General features: G+C 39.6%; 2 protein-coding genes across 4 annotated transcripts in view; one reads left to right on the top strand and one right to left on the bottom strand.

The window, feature by feature from the left end:
- Window positions 1-641: 641 nt before the first annotated feature.
- LOC127655770 (fatty acid-binding protein 10-A, liver basic) lies at window positions 642-1,538 on the top strand. Its single transcript, XM_052143746.1, has 4 exons — window positions 642-786; window positions 869-1,041; window positions 1,225-1,314; window positions 1,421-1,538. Exons 1-4 carry the CDS (start codon window positions 720-722, stop codon window positions 1,469-1,471), a joined length of 381 nt encoding a protein of 126 aa, XP_051999706.1. The 5' UTR covers window positions 642-719; the 3' UTR covers window positions 1,472-1,538.
- Window positions 1,539-3,439: 1,901 nt separating this feature from the next.
- The window catches only part of LOC127655728 (E3 ubiquitin-protein ligase UBR5-like), a 76,527-nt gene continuing 60,280 nt past the window's right edge, over window positions 3,440-19,686 (bottom strand). For 2 of the 3 annotated variants that reach the window (XM_052143690.1, XM_052143692.1), the window contains exons 39-58: window positions 17,837-18,105; window positions 17,417-17,628; window positions 17,072-17,305; window positions 15,134-15,207; window positions 14,667-14,839; window positions 14,461-14,574; window positions 14,121-14,338; window positions 13,916-14,036; window positions 13,478-13,823; window positions 11,885-11,972; window positions 11,538-11,682; window positions 11,304-11,434; window positions 11,041-11,101; window positions 8,599-8,777; window positions 8,421-8,505; window positions 8,175-8,330; window positions 7,972-8,085; window positions 7,740-7,884; window positions 4,213-4,298; window positions 3,440-4,128 (exon numbers count right to left, since the gene is read on the bottom strand). In XM_052143690.1, coding sequence (XP_051999650.1) covers window positions 3,916-4,128; window positions 4,213-4,298; window positions 7,740-7,884; window positions 7,972-8,085; window positions 8,175-8,330; window positions 8,421-8,505; window positions 8,599-8,777; window positions 11,041-11,101; window positions 11,304-11,434; window positions 11,538-11,682; window positions 11,885-11,972; window positions 13,478-13,823; window positions 13,916-14,036; window positions 14,121-14,338; window positions 14,461-14,574; window positions 14,667-14,839; window positions 15,134-15,207; window positions 17,072-17,305; window positions 17,417-17,628; window positions 17,837-18,105 — 3,164 coding nt within the window. In that variant the 3' untranslated portion in view covers window positions 3,440-3,915. The remainder of the gene's footprint in view (window positions 4,129-4,212; window positions 4,299-7,739; window positions 7,885-7,971; window positions 8,086-8,174; window positions 8,331-8,420; window positions 8,506-8,598; window positions 8,778-11,040; window positions 11,102-11,303; window positions 11,435-11,537; window positions 11,683-11,884; window positions 11,973-13,477; window positions 13,824-13,915; window positions 14,037-14,120; window positions 14,339-14,460; window positions 14,575-14,666; window positions 14,840-15,133; window positions 15,208-17,071; window positions 17,306-17,416; window positions 17,629-17,836; window positions 18,106-19,686) is intronic. The other variant, XM_052143691.1, reaches the window with a different exon arrangement.

The raw sequence follows: 19,686 nt of genomic DNA, 5'->3' as shown, positions 1-19,686 counted from the left end.
GTATCGAATAAATACGGGACGTGATTTGTCCTGTGTTTAAGCAGATCTGAAATCGGCCTGGGACTTTACATAGCAACTGGCCCAAAAGTTGAGCGGGGGGGGTTCACTCGCTGTCCTTTTCTGCATATCGCGGCGCCGCTTTGTGGACTGTTCCGCATAACACGGCCGGCTCATTTTAGCTTATCGCGGCCCGTTTCGTGGGTGACCCACCAGCCAGCTCGGTTCTCCCAATGGCCAGTCCGCTCCTGATCGGCCCCAAAGTGCGTCGGCCCACCAGGAAAATGCCCGGTATGGCAGATTACCAGTCCAGCCCTGCTGTCACGGGGAAATCATTGATGCAAGTTGACCTGCAGTGGGACATGGACTGTTTGAAATGTCCACACATTGTGCCAAAACTGAATTTATTTTCCATATTAATTTCCAAGAAGATTTATTTGTCTTATTTCATAGTTTTAATGACTGAACTATTATTTGGAAAAAGTGGCAAAGTCCAAAAAAAACTCTAGGGTGCATGTAATATTACAGTATTTTGATCTGATCGGTTTAGAGGGGCATTACCTCACATACGATGTTAGTGAACTCTGGGTTGTTCAAACAAAAGTTGAAAAATTAATAATTAAACTCTCAGTTGAGTATAAGTACCTGGGTGACCCCCATGGCCTCTTTACATTGTGTTGGGCTTCTCAAAGCTGTCTAAGACTGTTGAACACACAGAAGACATGGCCTTCAATGGAACATGGCAGGTGTACGTCCAGGAGAACTACGAGGAGTTCCTCAGAGCCATTTGTAAGTTCTTCCACCCGAGAACACGTTCCACCAAAGCCGTGATTGTAGGTCTCTCAGTATCTGTATGTTTCTGTTCTCGCAGCACTCCCAGAAGATATCATTAAGCTGGCCAAGGACGTCAAACCAGTGACAGAAATCCAACAAAACGGCAACGACTTCACCATCACATCCAAGACCCCGGGGAAGACCATCACTAACGCCTTCACCGTCGGAAAGGAAGCTGAAATAACCACCATGGACGGCAAGAAGCTCAAAGTAATATTTTGAATGTGAAACTGTACATGGTTCATTACTATAATACTATATATTTCATCTTGACCAAGTATAAATTCTTGGTACTTTTTATGCTTCTGAACACCCATTAAACATGCATTTCCTTTCAGTACAGGACTGTCTGTCTCTGAACTGCAGTCTTAGATGGTTTGTTCTTGTTTTCAGTGCATCATTAAACTGGACGGAGGACGGCTGGTGTGTCAGACGGATAAATTCTCTCACATCCAGGAGATCAGAGGAGGAGAGATGGTTGAGGTTTGTACTAAACTAACATGCAATGCAGTATTTGCTCGTCTTGGTGCATCTTTGAAATGGAAAGATTTGTAATACTAACATTTTCTTTTCTCCGTTTATTTTTCAGACTCTGACAGTCGGAGGAACCACGATGGTGAGGAAGAGCAAAAAGATGTGAAGTGGCTCTTCAAGCTGACAGTTTAAGATGCCACCAACTATTTAAATAAAGCTGTGATTTAGCAAAATACTGTATGTTTTGGTTTCTGTAACTGTTTCAGAGGCATACCCAAAATTAAAGGCTTATAACTTATTTCTGATTTGACATTTTATATCTCTGGGTGTAAATAAGGTGGCTCCGAAAAACTGCTTTTGTTTTGCGCCCAATCGTGTCAACTGTTTCTGAGAAAATGTATGTGTTGTTACGACAAATCAATCAAAATATAATAATTATACATATGAACTAATTGCACATGCTAACACAACAATGACTAAAGGTTTGCATAGCATGCAGACATGATTTTAGTCATGAGATTTCACAGAATGAGTTTCATTCTGTGTCATTTGAGGCATCATTGAGTCTGTGTCGTGTATTTAGCGCCATCTCCTGGTGGCCATATGTAACATTGTGCTTGCGACACCCAGAGGAAAAGCCACAAAGTGTCTAGCATACACTTCTGATAGTACACGTACATCACCCAGATGTTTATTTTAAGTGTGTTTACATCTAAAAGATGTACTTTAGAAGTTGTTTGCACATCTGCAATATGTCTATAAGACGTATGTCAATAAGTAGCCCATGTCAACTTTCTGAGAAAATGTTTGTGCTGATACGACAAAGCAATCAAAAGTAATAGCATTACAAAAAATGTATCATCGTGTCCAAAAACATCTCCATGTGCCCAAAAGCCTCTCCGAACAAATAAAAGATAATAATTGTACATAAGAACTAATTACACATGCAAACACAACAATGACTAAAGGTTTGCATAGCATGCAGTCATGATTTTAATCATGAGATTTCACAGAATGAGTTTCATTCTGTGTCATTTGAGTCATCATTGAGTCTGTGTCGTGTATTTGGCGCCATCTCCTGGTGGTCATATGTAACATTGTGCTTCATGTGGATTATCTAATGATCTATACATCTGATTATCTTGTGTGTGGACTCGATTGAAAGATAATCACCTCCTCTATGTAATGATACGATACTTCATGTTCCACTTATTTTTTGTGAAGTTATATGCTGCGTTTTCATTTATAAGTAACACCAATATAACTGTCAATGACATATACACTGCCTCACCAAATAAAAGTTGCATACTTTAATATTTCGGTGGACCGCCTTTAGCTTTGATTACAGCGTGCATTTGTTTCGACAACCTTTTGCAACGTCACAGAATTTATTTCCATCCAGAGTTGCATTCATTTTTGGCCGAGATCTTGTATTGATGACGGGAGAGTCAAACCACTCCGTAAAGTCTTCTCCAGCACATCCCAAAGACTTTCAATGGGGTTAAGGTCAGGACTCTGATGTTCCTCATGCTCCCTGAATCACTATTTAACGATTTGAGCCCCATGAATGTTGGCATTGTCATCCTGGAATATGCCCGTGCCGTCAGGGAAGACAAAATCCATTGATGGGATAACCTGGTCATTCAGTACATTTAGGTAGTCAGCTGACTTCATTTTATTGCAGCGTAATGTTGCTGAGATAGATCTGACCAATTGAAGCAACTCAAGATCATACAGTGGGCACTATGCATGACCGGGTACATCATGCGCTTCCCTTCTTACCCCGATGTCCCATCGCTTTGGAATAGAGTAAATCTGGACTCATCAGACCACATGATCTTTGTCCATCGCTCCACAGTCCAATCTTCATGCTCTGAAATGTAAGTTCTATATAATTTATTATTATTATTATTATTTCTATATAATCATGCATGGTGTCTATGACCATTTTACCAAAAAGGTCATCTAAAAATGTACACATGACCTTATACATGATTTTGACCAGCTCTTAAAACCCATTTTCAGATTATGCATCAACTAACCATAATTAAATTTCTGAAATACAAGCATCATCATAATAATAATAATGCTTTAGAATGAAAATATGAATAAAAAGCACAACATACTTTGCATCCATGTTTATTTTGAAATCCCCTACTCCCTCTATACAAGAAAAAAAACGACTTTCCACAAAGGCAGCAGTGAACTCTCAGTGATTTTAATGTTCAGGCCAGGTAAAAAAAATAAAAATAAAAAAAATAAAATCACAGTGAAACCTTTCTTTTTCTTTAAATACTCCTGCGGTTTTCTTTGGCTGGGGTTTGGCCGACAGTTTTGACCATCGGGCCAAAGTCACAGAAGTTACAGTTCGAGCCAATGAAGCTACAGGCTTCAACTTTACGAAAGCCAATGCAGGAATGTTGCGTTATACTCTGATAACGGAAATAAAATTAAAAAAAAAAATGAAACGAAATAAGAACAAGCCGCCGGCGTTTGCAACGCAGACCAAAAAAAATGACTTTTATATTTCATAAAATTGTATAGACAAAAAATAAACTACAAAAATGGAACTAGTAATATTACACAACAATTAAACACGTTTCTGTTCAACTACACAAAGCCGAAGTTCTTGGTCTTGATGGCTAGTAAAAGTTTCTGTTTGAGAATCTGTTTGGAAGAGTAAAGTGGCACGTAAAGGCGAGAGATGCAGGTGTTGGCGGTGGGCAGGTGCTGGTCGTCTGGGGGGCGTATGGTGATGGAGGGCATGGGCTGAAATCCTTCTTCACTGGCCGGCAGAGACGGACTGGAGGTCCAGAAGTATACCTGCGGGCGTCAAACCAATTTAGCGACAGATAGGCGGTAATGGCCATTTAGTGCAAATGGCTTTGAGTCAAGAAATGGACATACCAGATCTTGCCTCTCTGTCATGCTCATCTTTTCAACGATGGACCAAAACCAACGCTTGAACTGCAGCAGCTTCTCGGCATTTTCCCCTGGAGTTGAAAATATAAATAATAAAATGATTAAAAATGAATTAAAATGAACACTATTCAGTTAGGTTGAGGCACTCGTGCCAATGTCTTGAAACGTATGTTTTATCTTTGTTGCAACATTTATTTATATTTATATAAATGAATAGATTTGATCGTGACCTTGCTAACTCAAGCTAGCCAAGCAAGCGATTGACTATGAATTTATAAAAATGGTTTCCAAGTAAAAATTGTCAGAATTGGTAAAGACACCTAATGAACTTTTCAAATCCCTCTTATACTTAAAATCACATTTCGGTTCTTTAAATGGACACTTTCGGTGATAAATAGTAAATGTATTTGGGGGAAAAACTTGTTCTGTATAATATTTGCGTGATGTTAATGACAGCAGTATTGGGGACAGAAATATTTTGTTATAGGAAAATATTAATAGCATTCAAATAGTAAAATCATTTGATTAAAATATATTGTAATACAAAAAAAAAAAAGTATTTTTTTTTATATTATTTATAAAAGTGTTTGCAATTTTCCTGTTAAGAATAAAAAAAAAAAAATTTTCATTCTTAAATAATTGTTATAAATTTATAAAGGGGAAGTTAAGAAGTCAGGGACATGAACAATAAGAGGAATTGGCAAATTTAAACACATAACACTAGAGAAATGAAATTTAAAAAAATAAATAAATAAATAAAAAGTGTGTGTGATGTGTTATATCACCACCTTGTGGTCTCCCAACGCTATTACACCAGACTGCTAAACAGGCCAACTGAGTGAATTGGAAAGCATGCAAACTGGGATTCTAATTTAAATATCGGCACATTTTAATATATCGATGCCTCAAAAATATATTGATATATGTATGTATGTATACATTACATACATACACACATACATACATACATACATATATAATTCCTAAAAACCATGCATCAAACTGTAGCAGACTAAACTTAAAATATTCTAAAACATACCACATTTTCCGGAAAAAAAAAAACAATGAAGGCATGTTTCCTAGAGTTGCACGTTTATACTTGTATTTAACAAACAATCATACATGGAAGCTTAATAAAAATCATATTTAAATTCATATATTTAAAAAAAAAAAATCTTTGAATGAACCAGATGAATATTGATTGCATTGTACTAAATTAATGCGTTGCAGCTTTAATGCGGTTATATTTAACGGGGTTATATTTAACGTGGTGCAGCTTTAACGCGGTTATGTTTAACGCGGTGCAGCTTTAACGCGGTTATGTTTAACGCGGTGCAGCTTTAACGCGGTTATGTTTAACGCGGTGCAGCTTTAACGCGGTTATATTTAACGCGGTGCAGCTTTAACGCGGTTATGTTTAACGCGGTGCAGCTTTAACGCGGTTATGTTTAACGCGGTGCAGCTTTAACGCGGTTATGTTTAACGCGGTGCAGCTTTAACGCGGTTATATTTAACGCGGTTATATTTAACGCGGTTATATTTAACGCGGTTGCAGCTTTAACGCGGTGCAGCTTTAACGCGGTGCAGCTTTAACGCGGCGCAGCTTTAACGCGGCGCAGCTTTAACGCGGTTATATTTAACGTGGTGCAGCTTTAATGCGGTTATATTTAACACGGTGCAGCTTTAATGCTCAAACATATGATAATATCTCCATTTTGATGTTATTTTGATTTATTACACAGCCCTGAAGGATCGTGAAATTAGTCAACTGATGCACTCTACGAAACTGATATTTGCAACCCTCTTTGCCAAGTATTAATCATCCACTGACTGAATGTTTTTACTACGTAGTGCGATGCGTCATTTTGTGGGCACGAGTGCTAAGCATTCTAGAGTTCGCAAATATAATGTTATGATGACCGAATATTTAAACTGGTTGCATACAAGTACTTTATAAAGGCAAAATATTCTTAATTGGCAACTTCAAAACACTTCTACCATCTCTATGACTGATGTTTTTTTTATCTAGTTTGGTGCACACGAGTGTTTCACAGGACGACATCCATTAGGTATAAATGATTCATGTAAGTTGCTTTGGACTAAGTCGCGGGACCTTTTAGATGATGAAAAAAAATGCAACTTATATTCTGGAAATCACACTTTAGTGTTTGACCCTCCTGGTTGACTTGGGCTTAAGTATACTGTAAGTATACTGTGTTTGTTGATTTGCTGTTTGGTTTGTTTACATGTACTGTTATGTTTCAGCATTGGCTGAAAGCACTTGATAGAGTAAACATGTTGTTATTATTAGTGGTAGTAACTCAGTAAGTCAATTGCATGACACAGTGTCATGTTCTGTCAACATGGCAGCGCCCATGAAGGGGCAACCCGCTCCATTTTCTCCCCTTTTCTCCCCAATTTGGAATCTCCCAATTCCCAAAGTCCTCGTGGTGGCGTAGTGACTCGTCTCAATCCAGGTGACGGAGGTTGAATCTCAGTTGCCTCCGCGTCTGAGACCGTCAATCCGCGCATCTCATCACATGGCTGGTTGAGCGTGTTACCACGGAGACGTAGCGCGTGCGGAGGCTTCACGCTATTCTACGCGGCATCAACGCACAACTCGCCACGCGTCCCATTGAGAACGAGAACCACATTATAGCAACTAGTGACTCTACCCTCCCTAGCAACCGGGCCAATTTGGTTGCCTAGGAGACCCAGCTGGAGTCAAATTAAATCGCTTTAATAGGGTTTCTGATATGACTGGAGTCTACATCTCATGCGTGTACATTTCGCTGGTTGAGCGAGTTACAGCGGAGACGTAGCACGTGTGGAGTCTTCACGCTATTCTCCGCGGCATCCACTCACGACTCACCACACACCCCACCGAGAGCGAGAACCACATTATAGCGACCACGAGGAGGTTACCCCATGTGCCTCTACCCTCCCTAGCAACCGGGCCAATTTGGTTGCCTAGGAGACCTAGATGGAGTCAAATTAAACCGCTTTTATAGGGTTTCTGATATGACTGGAGTCTACATCTCATGTGTACATAATTTCAATCATTTCTATAAAAATAAATGCGATACATGTGCAAAAAAGGTTCTCGGTTCCCCAACGGTACCAAGCAGTCCGGGATTTTAGTGGCAATGTCTGCCTTTACTTCATTCTCAACTCTGAACAATATATTTGAATCTGTGATTTGCCAGCTGCTCTCTCTCCCTCTCTAATCTTCTCACGTTCACTTTTGTCCCATGACTGATATACAGCAAAGTGCCCCAAAACTCTTGTTTTTCTCTCACATTTTGACGTTCAGCCATCTGTATCGTGAGAGTGTGATTTAGTTGTTCTTTCTTGATTTTCTCTTAAAAAAAAATAAAAAAAAATAAGATACAAATTTAAACAGAGTTAGGGCATCTTAAAGTATTATATTCTCATTTTTTATCATGGTCAAAATGGGTCTTTTTCGTCCCTTCGTCAACAAACATTTGTCAGAATTTGTTAAACGGATGTACCCGATTCATCGTTGAAAGAGGTGAAACTAATCAGCATCTGGACGTTGACTTCTCCACAGCCGTTGACCAGCAGTCTGAAGTCTTCTGCCGTCAGGTCCTCCAGAGCGCTCTTTGGAAGCACATCCAGGAGACCCTTCCTCATGGCCTTAAAAATCATACACAAAATATTGCTTTATCTTTCTACGTTAAACCACTGAATATGCATATTCCACATTTCACCCAGTGCACTCACATGCAGAGGCTGTTCTGCAACGACCAGCATCCTGTGCTCGGCATATCTCCTCACATACTCGTACACATTCAGAGGAGTCACAGGCATGTTCACTCCACCGGCCAACAGCTCCACCTACAGGCCACACGACACTATCAGACACATACACGGAACAGCTGCTCAAATGAGTTCCTCTTTATATAAACCGAATATGTAGTCGGTACCTGTCCAGCTCCCTCCTCTTTACAGAGGTCAATAGCGAAGGCAAGATCCATCGCAGCGAACACAGCCTCCGCTTCCTCCGTTTGAGAGTGACGAATCAGCTGCCGCAGGCTCTCGTACATCACCGGGTCGAAGAAAGCAAAGTCATGCCAGTTCACCTGCAGCAAAAAGAGGACACATGCATCAGCGCGCACAAATCTACACCGGCATTCTGCACGATTTTAGTTATTTGACACCTAGATTTTCACCTTCCTGCCGAGCAACACCTTGATGACGTGTCTGTTCAGTGTGATTGGACAAAGCTCGTTCTGCAACAGACATAAGCCCAGTATTCTGGAGACAGGAGGAAATAAGAAAAATCCTGATTATTTGTTTGAATTTGGCAAGACGCTGGAGCTTCAATCTCAGGAAGATCTTTCGTCGTACCTGCCGATGTTCCTGAAGCAGTTGAGTCTCGCCTCGGTGTTCTTGCCCGGCCGTGGGGAGTAGAAGCCCCTCTTACCCGGCTGATAGAAGAGGGGGGCATTATCATCTCCATCATCAGGGTCGTCCAGCTCCATGTCTACCACACTGCGGGTTGAACCGTGTCTCTTCCTGTTCTCCTGCTGCAGAAATACAGAAATCACAATTAACCAAATGGTATTCAGTCATTTCTAGTAAATTTACTAAAAACGTTCCCCTATATCTGAGCAGTACAAGAATTGCTGACTTTTCCTCCATTTGCCATCTGAACATCAAAACAAAATTGGGCTCCATAAGTCTAAGTGGTCATGTAAAAATGTTTTAAAATGAAGTTTCGTATATATATAAAAAAAAAAAAAAAAGTACTTTTTTTTGTATCTGTCAAAAACGAAAATAAATCAGCCACAATGCAGGAAAAACACAGACCGAAATTACAGGGCGAGACTAATGGTGCGTTCACATACAACGCGAAGTGAGCGTTTCGCGTGGCGATTACATACAAAGTCAACGCAAAGACGCTAATAGATGTGAATTTGCGGCACCAATGAAGCGAAAACGCGAAATCACTTCATTCGCATGTTGAAATATTTCAACTCGAGCTAAATATCCGCATGGCGCTTTGTCGCGAAAGCCTATCAGCATTGAGATGTCCGGATGTCACTGACGTACTGACGTAGTAGCAGAAGAAATCTGGAAAAATTTATGACACATTTTTGTAGCGGTGTGTGAGCACCTGGAATTGTGTGATACAACGTCAACATTTCTGGGACTTCAACAACAGATACAGAGCAGCAATCGATGTGGTATCGGCCATGGTTGATGGCGGAATAATACGTTGTCGTAGAAGCCCCTCCTCCTGTCCTTTTCCGGAAGAGGGAATACTCATGGGACCGCGTTACTCGCACAAACGGCAGTTTAAACAAATTTAATCCAGTGGTCAAACTAGCGCGAGCAATGCAAGGCTAATTTTTGTTGTTTTCAGGTTGTATGTGAACGCACCATAATGCGAGCATACCGCGTGGCACAATTACATGCCAGGATGCTAATGGTTGCTAACAGACGCGAAATTCCGCTGGGCGGCGTGCATGAAGCAACTAACACACAAGAAATGGTTTCATTCGTGCTAGTTTACATTTTTCAACTAGAGCGAAAAATTTGTTGTCGCGAAAGACTATCAGCATTGAGATTGTCCGGATGTCACTGACATACTAACGTAGTAGCAGAAGAAATCTGGAAAAATGGATGAAACAATTGTAGCGGTGTGTGCGTGGGCACCCGGAATTGTGTGACAACATCATACACATACAGAGACCGGACGAATAAAGACATCGCTTGGAGGAAAGTGAGCGAGGAAGTTGGACTACCTGGTAAGTTCTGAAAATATGCGCGTCTACTTGATTCCAGCTATTGGTTGAACTTTAATGAACTAAGTCGTAGAAGCCCCGCCTCCTGTCCTTTTCCGGAAGAGAAGCGGGAATACTCGCGGGATCGCGTTATTCGTGCAAGCGCAGGTTTAAACACAAATGTATAATCCAGCGGTCAAACTCGTGTGAGCAACTTTCTTCGCGTTGTATGTGAACGCACCATAAAACATCCTCTGTGCAAAAATATACACCCCCACTCAAAAACACTAACAAATTACATTTGTCAAATAAATGCTAAACGCACACACAGAAATTAACGGGTGAAACGACAACACAATGCTGAACACACACACACACACACACACACTTATACATTTTTACTATATAAAATTTGACATTGCAAAATGATTACACTGAATCTTCTGTTTTATGCTCTAATTAAATTTAGCAGAATTTTTCCACATTATTTCAGTTTCTTGACATTAATAAGCGTTTACTTTGAGTTGAAATGAATTATTGGTAGAAAAATGCAAGCATAATGCAAGCATAATGACATTAACTGTAAAAACTGACACCTCAAATCCATTTTAAAATGATAAACTTTGACAAATAATAGTTGTGTAACGTCTAACTATATATTCAGATGCATATCTTGAGATAAAATATAAATTAAGTTATATTAAGTCATCAGACTGTACAGTGTGTGTCATGTTTCAACTAAAATTGTATTTGCATATTCATTATCAAATGGTAACATTTTTAAACTGACGTAAATAAGATGAAAATAGTATAAAATCCCAAAATAAATGCATAATTGTTTTGTTCTTCATGGAGGAAATAGTATCATTATCATCATAAAAAAAGGGTTACACATCTGACCCTTCCAGTCAAAAATGACCGCAAACACCAAAAGGTAGGTGCCATCTTTCAGTACCATAGGAGGGTAAAAACAGATGTATTGGGAAACGAAGGTGGCACTATTTAAGTACAATGATGCATCGCATTAATGAAAACAAACATCATAAATGATTACTCAACATACCTGTGCTTTTTCAGGAGCGTCGAGCAGACCGAGGTCCAGTATGCTGTCAGCACCATTTTCCCTGTGAAAGGGAAAGTAGTACCCCAAGTGTTTTTACCCCAAGCATTACTGTAATTCAATTTGGTCAGAAATGTGCTTAAATGTTCATGAAAATACTATCACAACAAATCTTAATGCACCTCTTTATGCTAAATATTCTCTTGATTTGGAGGTGAACTGACTCATACATGTGCTAAACGGGTTTCATGAGATTGACCTCTGACCTTCCATGTGTTATGAGGAGCTCCATGGCTTCCTCCACACGAGCTCTGAGCGAGTCTTCACTGGCCAGCAGCAGCAGCAGTTGAGCGGGGGAAAGTTCCAGCAGCATCCCTGTGATTTTACTAGCAAATGCCTGTGAACCAAAACACACGCTCAAAATAAACCATTTTACAAAAGCTCCATTTGTTCCTATATCATCAATTTCTCTGTTACCAAACTGCAATATCAAGTAGTACCGGCTGCATGGTGTGCACTCGAGGGTACAGTCTCTCTCCGAGCGCTTGTCTGTGAGCGGGCAGCGGCTCCGGTTCATCACTAGGGTTCCCTTCTGATGCAGGCCTGAACGGACGAGTGTCGATGGACAGCTGTCTCCTCGAGTCTCTGTGGAAGAAACACATTCAATGTATGTATCATTATACTGTGTTGTGGGAGAGGCCTATTGGCGGAGTAATATAGCTAAAAATAATGATCTAAATGTGTCAGCCTTTTGGAGAACCATCATTTCAACCAAACAGGAATTGTTGTTAAGTCAAATGTTTAAAAGTGGACAGAAGTCGAGTGTAGGGAGTACAGGTGAACTCACCTGTCTCGGTCTCGTCTGGAGGCAGCTCTCAGTCCTCCACTCCTCCTCTCACGTTCACGATCTCGGTTCCTCAAACGCTGCATAAGATCTAGAAACAAACAGAAAAACATGAGCGTCACTTTCACGATAGCGGATACTCTTTCTGTGCAGCTTTGCTAATAAAACAAACAAAAAAAGACTAGTATGCTTGATGAATTTCCATGTGTTTCAAATGTACAAATATCCAAAATATTATATAATATATGTACAAATATTTACTGTTCTGAAGGAGAAAAATAAAACTAGAAAAATGCCAAATTTATGGGAATAAAAAAACACAATTATGAATTATTTTTCTGAAAAACAGTTTCACTAAACAGGAAAAATGCTAAAATGTACATAAATTAAAATAAAATTAATGTTTTTCATTAAAGATGAAAAATGCCAAATTTAAATAAAAGTTCTGATAAGAAAACGTTTCATTAAACATGATAAAAGCCAAATTAACAATGGCCGATTAACAATTAACAAATGTAATATAAATACAAAAATAGTTAGTCAAATATACGAAAGTTCACGAAAAAAGCCAAACTTACGTAAAAGTTCGGACTGAAAACGTTTAATTAAACTTAAAAAATTCAAAATTTACAATAAAGTTTCCTATTTTTATCAGAAAACATTTTTATGTAAATTTTTCATGTTTAATTGAGTTTCGTATTTTTATCAGAACATTATTTACATCGTTTTTAAAATACAAAACGTTCTTCATTAACATGAAAAAAACAATACATTACAAAAAATTCTAATAAAATTAATAAAACAACAATAAGTTAGATTAAACATGAAAAATGCTAAATTTACATATTCAAATAAAATTTACGTTTTTCATTAAAGACGAAAAATGCCAAATTTAAATAAAAGTTCTGATAGAAAAAGTTTCATTAAACATGATAAAAGCCAAATAAACAAAAATATATTCTGATAAAGATACAAAATCGTTTAATTAAAAATAAAAATTACAAATTTACATAAGACAAAAATACGAAAGTTTCAATAAACAAGAAAAACCCCAAACTTGCGTAAAAGTTCAGACAGAAAACGTTTAATTAAACAATAAAAATGCCAAATTTACATTAAAGTTTCCCAATTTTATCAGAAAACATTTTTATGTATATTTGATAGTTTTTCATGTTTAATTGAAAATTTCCTATTTTTATCAGAATATTATTTACATCATTTTTAAAATACAAAAAGTTTTTCATTAAACATGAAAAAAAAAAAAATTGTATATTACAAAAAATTCTAATAAAATTACACAAAAAAAATCAATAAGTTAGATTAAACATGAAAAATCGTATTTTTATCAGAAATATTTTTGGGGGGTAAATTTGGCAATTTTCATGTTTAATCGAACTTTTTATTTTATTTTTAAAAATTTTAAAATGGAAAATCTTCCGATTAAGATTTTTTCCCGTATTTTTTAACATGAACACGACAGTGGCTCTTGACTGCAGGTTGGACTGACAATGTCTCGATCCCCCTCTTCTCCCTATTGTTTCCTATATAATAATAATAAATAAATAAATAAATAAATAAAATGAAACTTATACGTACTGCTAGCCTGCATGCCCTTGCTGACACTTTGCACACAGTCCAGATTGGGAAGCTTGTCGTTGGAGAGGAAGGCCTGCGCGATCGCCGTATAAAAGCTGCGTGCCACTCCGCTGCCCTCTCCAGGTTCATCCTTGAAAGTGACTTTAACACGGTGTACAGCCATGGGTGTGGTGGTGCAGCGACGGCCGAAGTGAGCGTTGAGCTGTCTCATGGTCTGCTGGATGAGCTGCTCTCGGTCTCGGTCCACCTCCAGAGCAAGATCACGAGACTGAAGGTTCCTCAGCTTCTCCATCTCACGCCTGAACTTCGACTCCTTCACCTCAAAACCACCCAGTTCAGTCAGTATCTGCAACATTCAGAACCATGTAGATTCATCAATGAAAATAGGCAGGCACGATTGAAACGTAAAACTATATCTAAAGACAACGCTGTACTTACAGATCCTGGTTCAGCGCCCACATCCTCCATGAAGACGCGTCCAAACAGCTCGAGAGACAGCCGCCAGCGGCCTAGCAGCATGTCATGAGAGATCACCATCCCCATAAAACTACAGTGTGGACTGGAGGGAAACCAACAAGAAACCACATCAGACACCTCAACTAAAAGATCCACTCATCCAAGGTTCAATAAAGTGATTGCTTACATAAATGTGGGAAGGGGCGGGCCATCACTCTCTGTCAAACCAATCTCTGCCAGGAGGCTGCTCTTTAACTGGGCCGCCAGATCGTGAGGGGAGGGGCCTGCCTTGGAAGCATCCATGTTCTGCTCTGCGGTGGGCTGCTCCTCAACGCCCCTCTGCCGAGACTCCATACTCATCACATTCTTCATGTTTGCCGAATATGACATCTTTGTGGGTAGAATCTGGGATGAGGATTACCCACAACAATTTTTGTGTTGATGTGCCTATGTTAAGTCACTCAAAATATCTGCACTAAGACGTCGCACCAAGTCTGTATTGACAGGCTTACTTGAGCAGTATTTACCTGCAGGCAGTTCATGTCCACAGTCAGATCTGTGAGACCTTTGCTGGCCATGTATGAAGACGAATAAAGACCTTGACTAGGCCGTCCAAACAAATCCTCCTTCCTGGCATTGGGCTGTGAGATGAAGACAACAACAACAGTGTTAAATTCAATCATCTGAAATTACATCACAAACAGGCAGAGAGCAGGTAAAGGTCTTCACTAGCCTGCAGGAGATGAGGCTGGTCAGCCAGAGGAATGGCCTCAGCGAGCGGGACTTCAAACGGGTTGGGAGGGATGCATCCCAGGAATGTCATGGAGTCAGAGCGGCGGAAGAATGGATGATGTTGTCCCGTCTCAGCCGGGACCGTCTCCTCTTCCTTATCCTGCAGGGTGGAGCCTGTGGAGTCAGAGGAGCATGAGCAGAACAAATGGTCAGTGGTGGTGGCGTAGTGGGCTAAAGCACATAACTGGTAATCAGAAGGTTGCTGGTTTGATCCCTACAGCCACCACCATTGTGTCCTTGAGCAAGGCACTTAACTCCAGGTTGCTCCGGGGGGATTGTCCCTGTAATAAGTGCACTGTAAGTCGCTTTGGATAAAAGCATCTGCCAAATGCATAAATGAATCAGGATGATTTTCTGAAGAACATGTCAGTGTAAAACTTTGCCGCAAAGAACAACAGATGAACTCACTCTGATTGGTGTCTTCGTCATTCTCGTGCTCTGAGTCCTCGTTGTCCAACCCGAGTTCGAGCAGCTCTCGATTCCTGAAGTTGCAAACAGCAGAGGATGTGAAACGTCATTAGAAGTCTCACTTTCTCCCACGCAAACCCATAACATTAGACAAGCCCACGCTAGGACCGTAGGACGGGGTGATATATTGAATATTCACGGAATATATGCAACATACAATTATAGGAGCATTAAGAGCGAGCCGTTTTAATATCGTCATGGCAACAGAGGGTGAGTTGATTCATTTAGGTGAATCAGTTCAAACACTTTCAATGAATCAATTCAAACTTCACTTGCATTTAATAGGGTTCACAGGAGGTACTTGCATAGCGTTTTACATTTTCTAAAATGTTTTAGTAATAAGTGGCCAAATATTGCTATTTGTTACCATGTATTAATGGAGGACAAAACTGGCAAAAATATAATGCATATAATCATGCATAAATCCATATAATCATGCATAAATGCACGTAAATAATATGGATGCACCGGAATGAATATTTTTGGCCTATATGTGCTGTTTTTTTCCTCGTTATTTTCATGCAAATTACCGATATGCATTTGGTTTTAATTTGGTCAATAATTGGCCAGTAAATAATAAGAATGGGCAAAATAAATAGATAAGTTACAAATTGCGATCGAGACAAATTTTTGTATTTTTTTTATTTAAATAAAATTACACGTTTAGCTTAATGCTAATACAATGATTGATAGATAAATATAGGATGCTTTATTTGAGAAGAGTTCTAACTTCACTTTAATTTAGGGATGCACCGATGCATCGGCCAAACATCAGTATCAGACGATATTCGCCTTGTTGACTGACATCGGTGAATGACATTGTATTTCTATACTGCCGATGGCAGTGGCTGACGTTTATCGGTTTATGTGTCTTGGTTATTTGCGGTCGACTTGCACAACAGTTGCCTACCCAACTTGCAGTTTTGGAGAAGATCCAACAGGTGGCACTATAATACGGCATCGGCCATCGGTAAGCTATAGACGAGCGAGTCGCTGCAATGTTTCTTTGCCGGTTCTGCGGTATTTTTTGTTTGATCAACAACTGAAGAACATTGAAATACACATCATAAAGTATGTTTGTGCATTACTAAAAAGCAAACATTGTGGCTGTTTTACAACATCTTAAAGTCGTGTTTTGTATTGACGAATACAAAGTATATAAAGAAACAAATACAGTTTAAAAAATCAGTTTTATACAATATAAATGCAACCGTAACAGGATACCTTATTCCTGGTTTGGAAGCGCAATTAAAGCTTGTTGCTCTTCAAACACAAGCGCCGTGTCGGTCAAACCCTGAGGCGGTGGTGTGCACGGTTGCTTGCGCTGCGCTCTTATCACGGACGTGATAGGCCCAAAAAAATGCTTGTTCAACAAACACTGAAATTCATTCACGTGGATGTTTATTTGTGCATTTATTTACTTTATTTTGCAGGTTTCATTCTCCACATACAAGTAAAATCACTTTTTAAATGTTTAACTAGATTTTCACTCTGTATTTACTTCTTGCATTATACATTATAAATCTACTTCACAACAATGGATGAAATAATGGTTATAATAAGGGGCGGGCGGCTGTGGCTCAGGTGGTAGAGCGGGTCGGTTGCTAATCGCAGGGTTGGCGGTTCGATTAGCCGCCCACATGACTCCACATGCCGAAGTGTCCTTGGGCAAGACACTGATCCCCAAGTTGCTCCCAATGGCAGGCTAGCACCTTGCATAGCAGCTCTGCCGCCATTGGTGTGTGAGTGAGTGAATGTGACCAGTGTAAATCGCTTTGAATACCGCTAAGATTAAAAAGGCGCTATATAAGTGCAGACCATTTGTCAATAATGAGAAACATTAAACTGATAAAAATGCTCTTTTTAAGGTGAGTTTACCTCTTCCTGTCAATCTGAGTGGTGTCAAGAGTAGTCTGTAGATTCATAGCTTTGATCCAATAGATGAGGGCCTGGAAGACGTAAGCCACGTGTTTGAGTGAGCACACATCCAACACGGGTAAAACATCGGAGTGTTCGTCGTTATGTGAACGCATCAGAGACAGGGCGTAGTTTAAGAAGTCTCCACGTGCTGACATCATCCCCTGACGAGCTGTCAGAAGCGTGGCAGCGCGCCTGAAAAACAAAGTATGGAAAGAGTGCATACATGTCATTCAGGTTCACTCCATTAAATTCTGAATTAACTAGAAGTTGGAACATGGGTAAATGCTAATGTTAAGGCCTCACCTTCGACCCTCGAGAGTACGTAGGCTGGCCTCTTCGCGTGCAGTCATGCGCTCCCTGCGGCCTGCATGCTGGGATGCATGCAGCGGGTGGCTGGGGTGACCAGGATCCCCAGCTGAGGACAGAGCTGATCCGTACCGCAGCTGAGCTTCTGTAGAGTCCATGATGGACACCATCCAGTTCCAGGTGGGGATCAACTTATCCTCTACAAAACTCTGAAGAGAGACGTGAATTAATCTTTTAAAAAGATCCCTCATAATCATTATTGAACGTTTGTGGCATCCAGTGCATGTCTGTTAAGATTTGGAATAATATGCGTATGCTAGTTTGACAAAACTCGTCAAGCACTCGTCCTTTCATGGTGTCTAACGCCAAAAACCAAATGTTACTCTTACTTTCAAAGTTAGCTTGAGCAATGCTCACCTGCAGGTTAACAGCATCCTGATAGGTGAGTTTAACAGCAGCAGGGTACTGCGAGTAGACCAGGTGATTGTATTTGGGTATGAGGCTCATGAGGTCAGAGATCTGGCGTATGACGATGCTGTACGCTCGGGCCAGGCTGCTGGCAGACGTCAGGTAGCTGCTGGAGTTACTGGCTTCCAGGGCGGCAGCGGCTGCAGCTGCACTGGTGCTGATGGCGCTGCTGCGTCGCAGGTTTGATGGATCGATGTAGATAAGCCCTGTGGAGCTCGCTGGAGGATATTCAAAGGCCACATTACAATTATTACCCATTGCACAGATGATTACTACTACAACATGACACGAGGCAGGGCGATATATTGAGTCATGTAAATAATGTAATTCACACAATGACTTAAATACACCTCTTCTATGACGAACACATTCAGTTATTGAGATTAAAGTCATTTTGATATTCTTACTGGGGCTTAAACAGTCCAGAGACAGTATAAAGTCAATATTAGTGAGAATAATCACTATAATAATAGTGCAGAATTATCTATTATTATACAAATTTAAAATGAATATTTGAAAAATGTTTGTCCACCAAATTAGTCGTGTAACCAATATGTAGGAAGCAATTTGTCGTCATGTGACAAGTCATAACAAAGTGACCTCTTTAGACCAAAATTAATTAAAAAAAATAAATAAAAAAATTGTCATATTATATATTAATTAGGGCTGTCAATTGATTAACATTTTTTAATTGTGTCCCAGTAAATTAATCGCATTTACAAATATTTGCTGAGAAAGCCCCTCATATAATAATAACTCAATATATAATGATGAAATTTTATACATAGTTATCTTTAAATATTTAACACACACACACACACACACACACACACACATATATATATATATATATATATATATATATTCAGATCATTCAAATGCATTACATTCTTGTAGCAGAAGAGTTAATCATTGATAAGATACAAAAAGCGGCTTTAGAATACAATGTATTGATTATTACCATATTATTGATCATAAGTCAATCACTGGCACACAGTTCACAGCAATCCATTACACAAGTGAATTTATCAATCAGTTCCAGATTTATTATGAGGGCTTGTTTAAGGACCGTCAATCTACACCTGCGTCAGACATGCTTGTGTAGCATCTCGGGTGAATCGCATCAACATACATAAACTTTTTAGGTTACTGTGTTAAGTTAAATATAGTTTAAACACATCTTGAGATCCCTTAGATCGCATTTGAGCTCCTTCGAGTGTTTTGAATGCAAGAACGTAACGCATGTTTGTGTTGCCCATACAGCTGAAGTTTCACTTACTGCCCTCTGGAGTAAACAGGTGGTACTACAAGCTTGCGTTTCTCAGGAATCTTCCTTATTATGGTCCGGGGTCATTGCGATTAATTGCGTAAAACGCGTTATTTTTTATAAAATTAATCGCACTGAATTAACGCGTTAAATCAACAGCCCTAATATTAATATGTTGACATTTATATGAACATGCACATTTTGTTCAGGTAATTTGGTGTAACCATGAAAACTTCTTAACTTAAAAATGTATATTGTAAAAAATATTTCTCACTTTGAAGCATACACTGATCAGCCACAACATTCAAACCACTGGCAGGTTAACTGAATAATGGCACTTTCCCACAGCACGTTACGGTTCGACTCGACTCGCTTTACTTTTCTACTGCAGTTTAGTGCCGCCTCAACGTGGGTGGGATTATAGACTGATCGTCATAGTTGCGCCGCCTCTACTGCCGTAACATCATCTTAAACACGACACAAACATTACTGACCATAAACAATAACCGCTAGCTGTTAGCTACTAGCTCAT

The sequence above is a fragment of the Xyrauchen texanus genome, chromosome 15 (assembly GCF_025860055.1).
Source record: "Xyrauchen texanus isolate HMW12.3.18 chromosome 15, RBS_HiC_50CHRs, whole genome shotgun sequence".
Lineage (NCBI taxonomy): Eukaryota > Metazoa > Chordata > Actinopteri > Cypriniformes > Catostomidae > Xyrauchen > Xyrauchen texanus.
The sequence above is the reverse complement of the archived record's forward strand: the minus strand, read 5'-3'. Positions and strand labels throughout refer to the sequence as shown.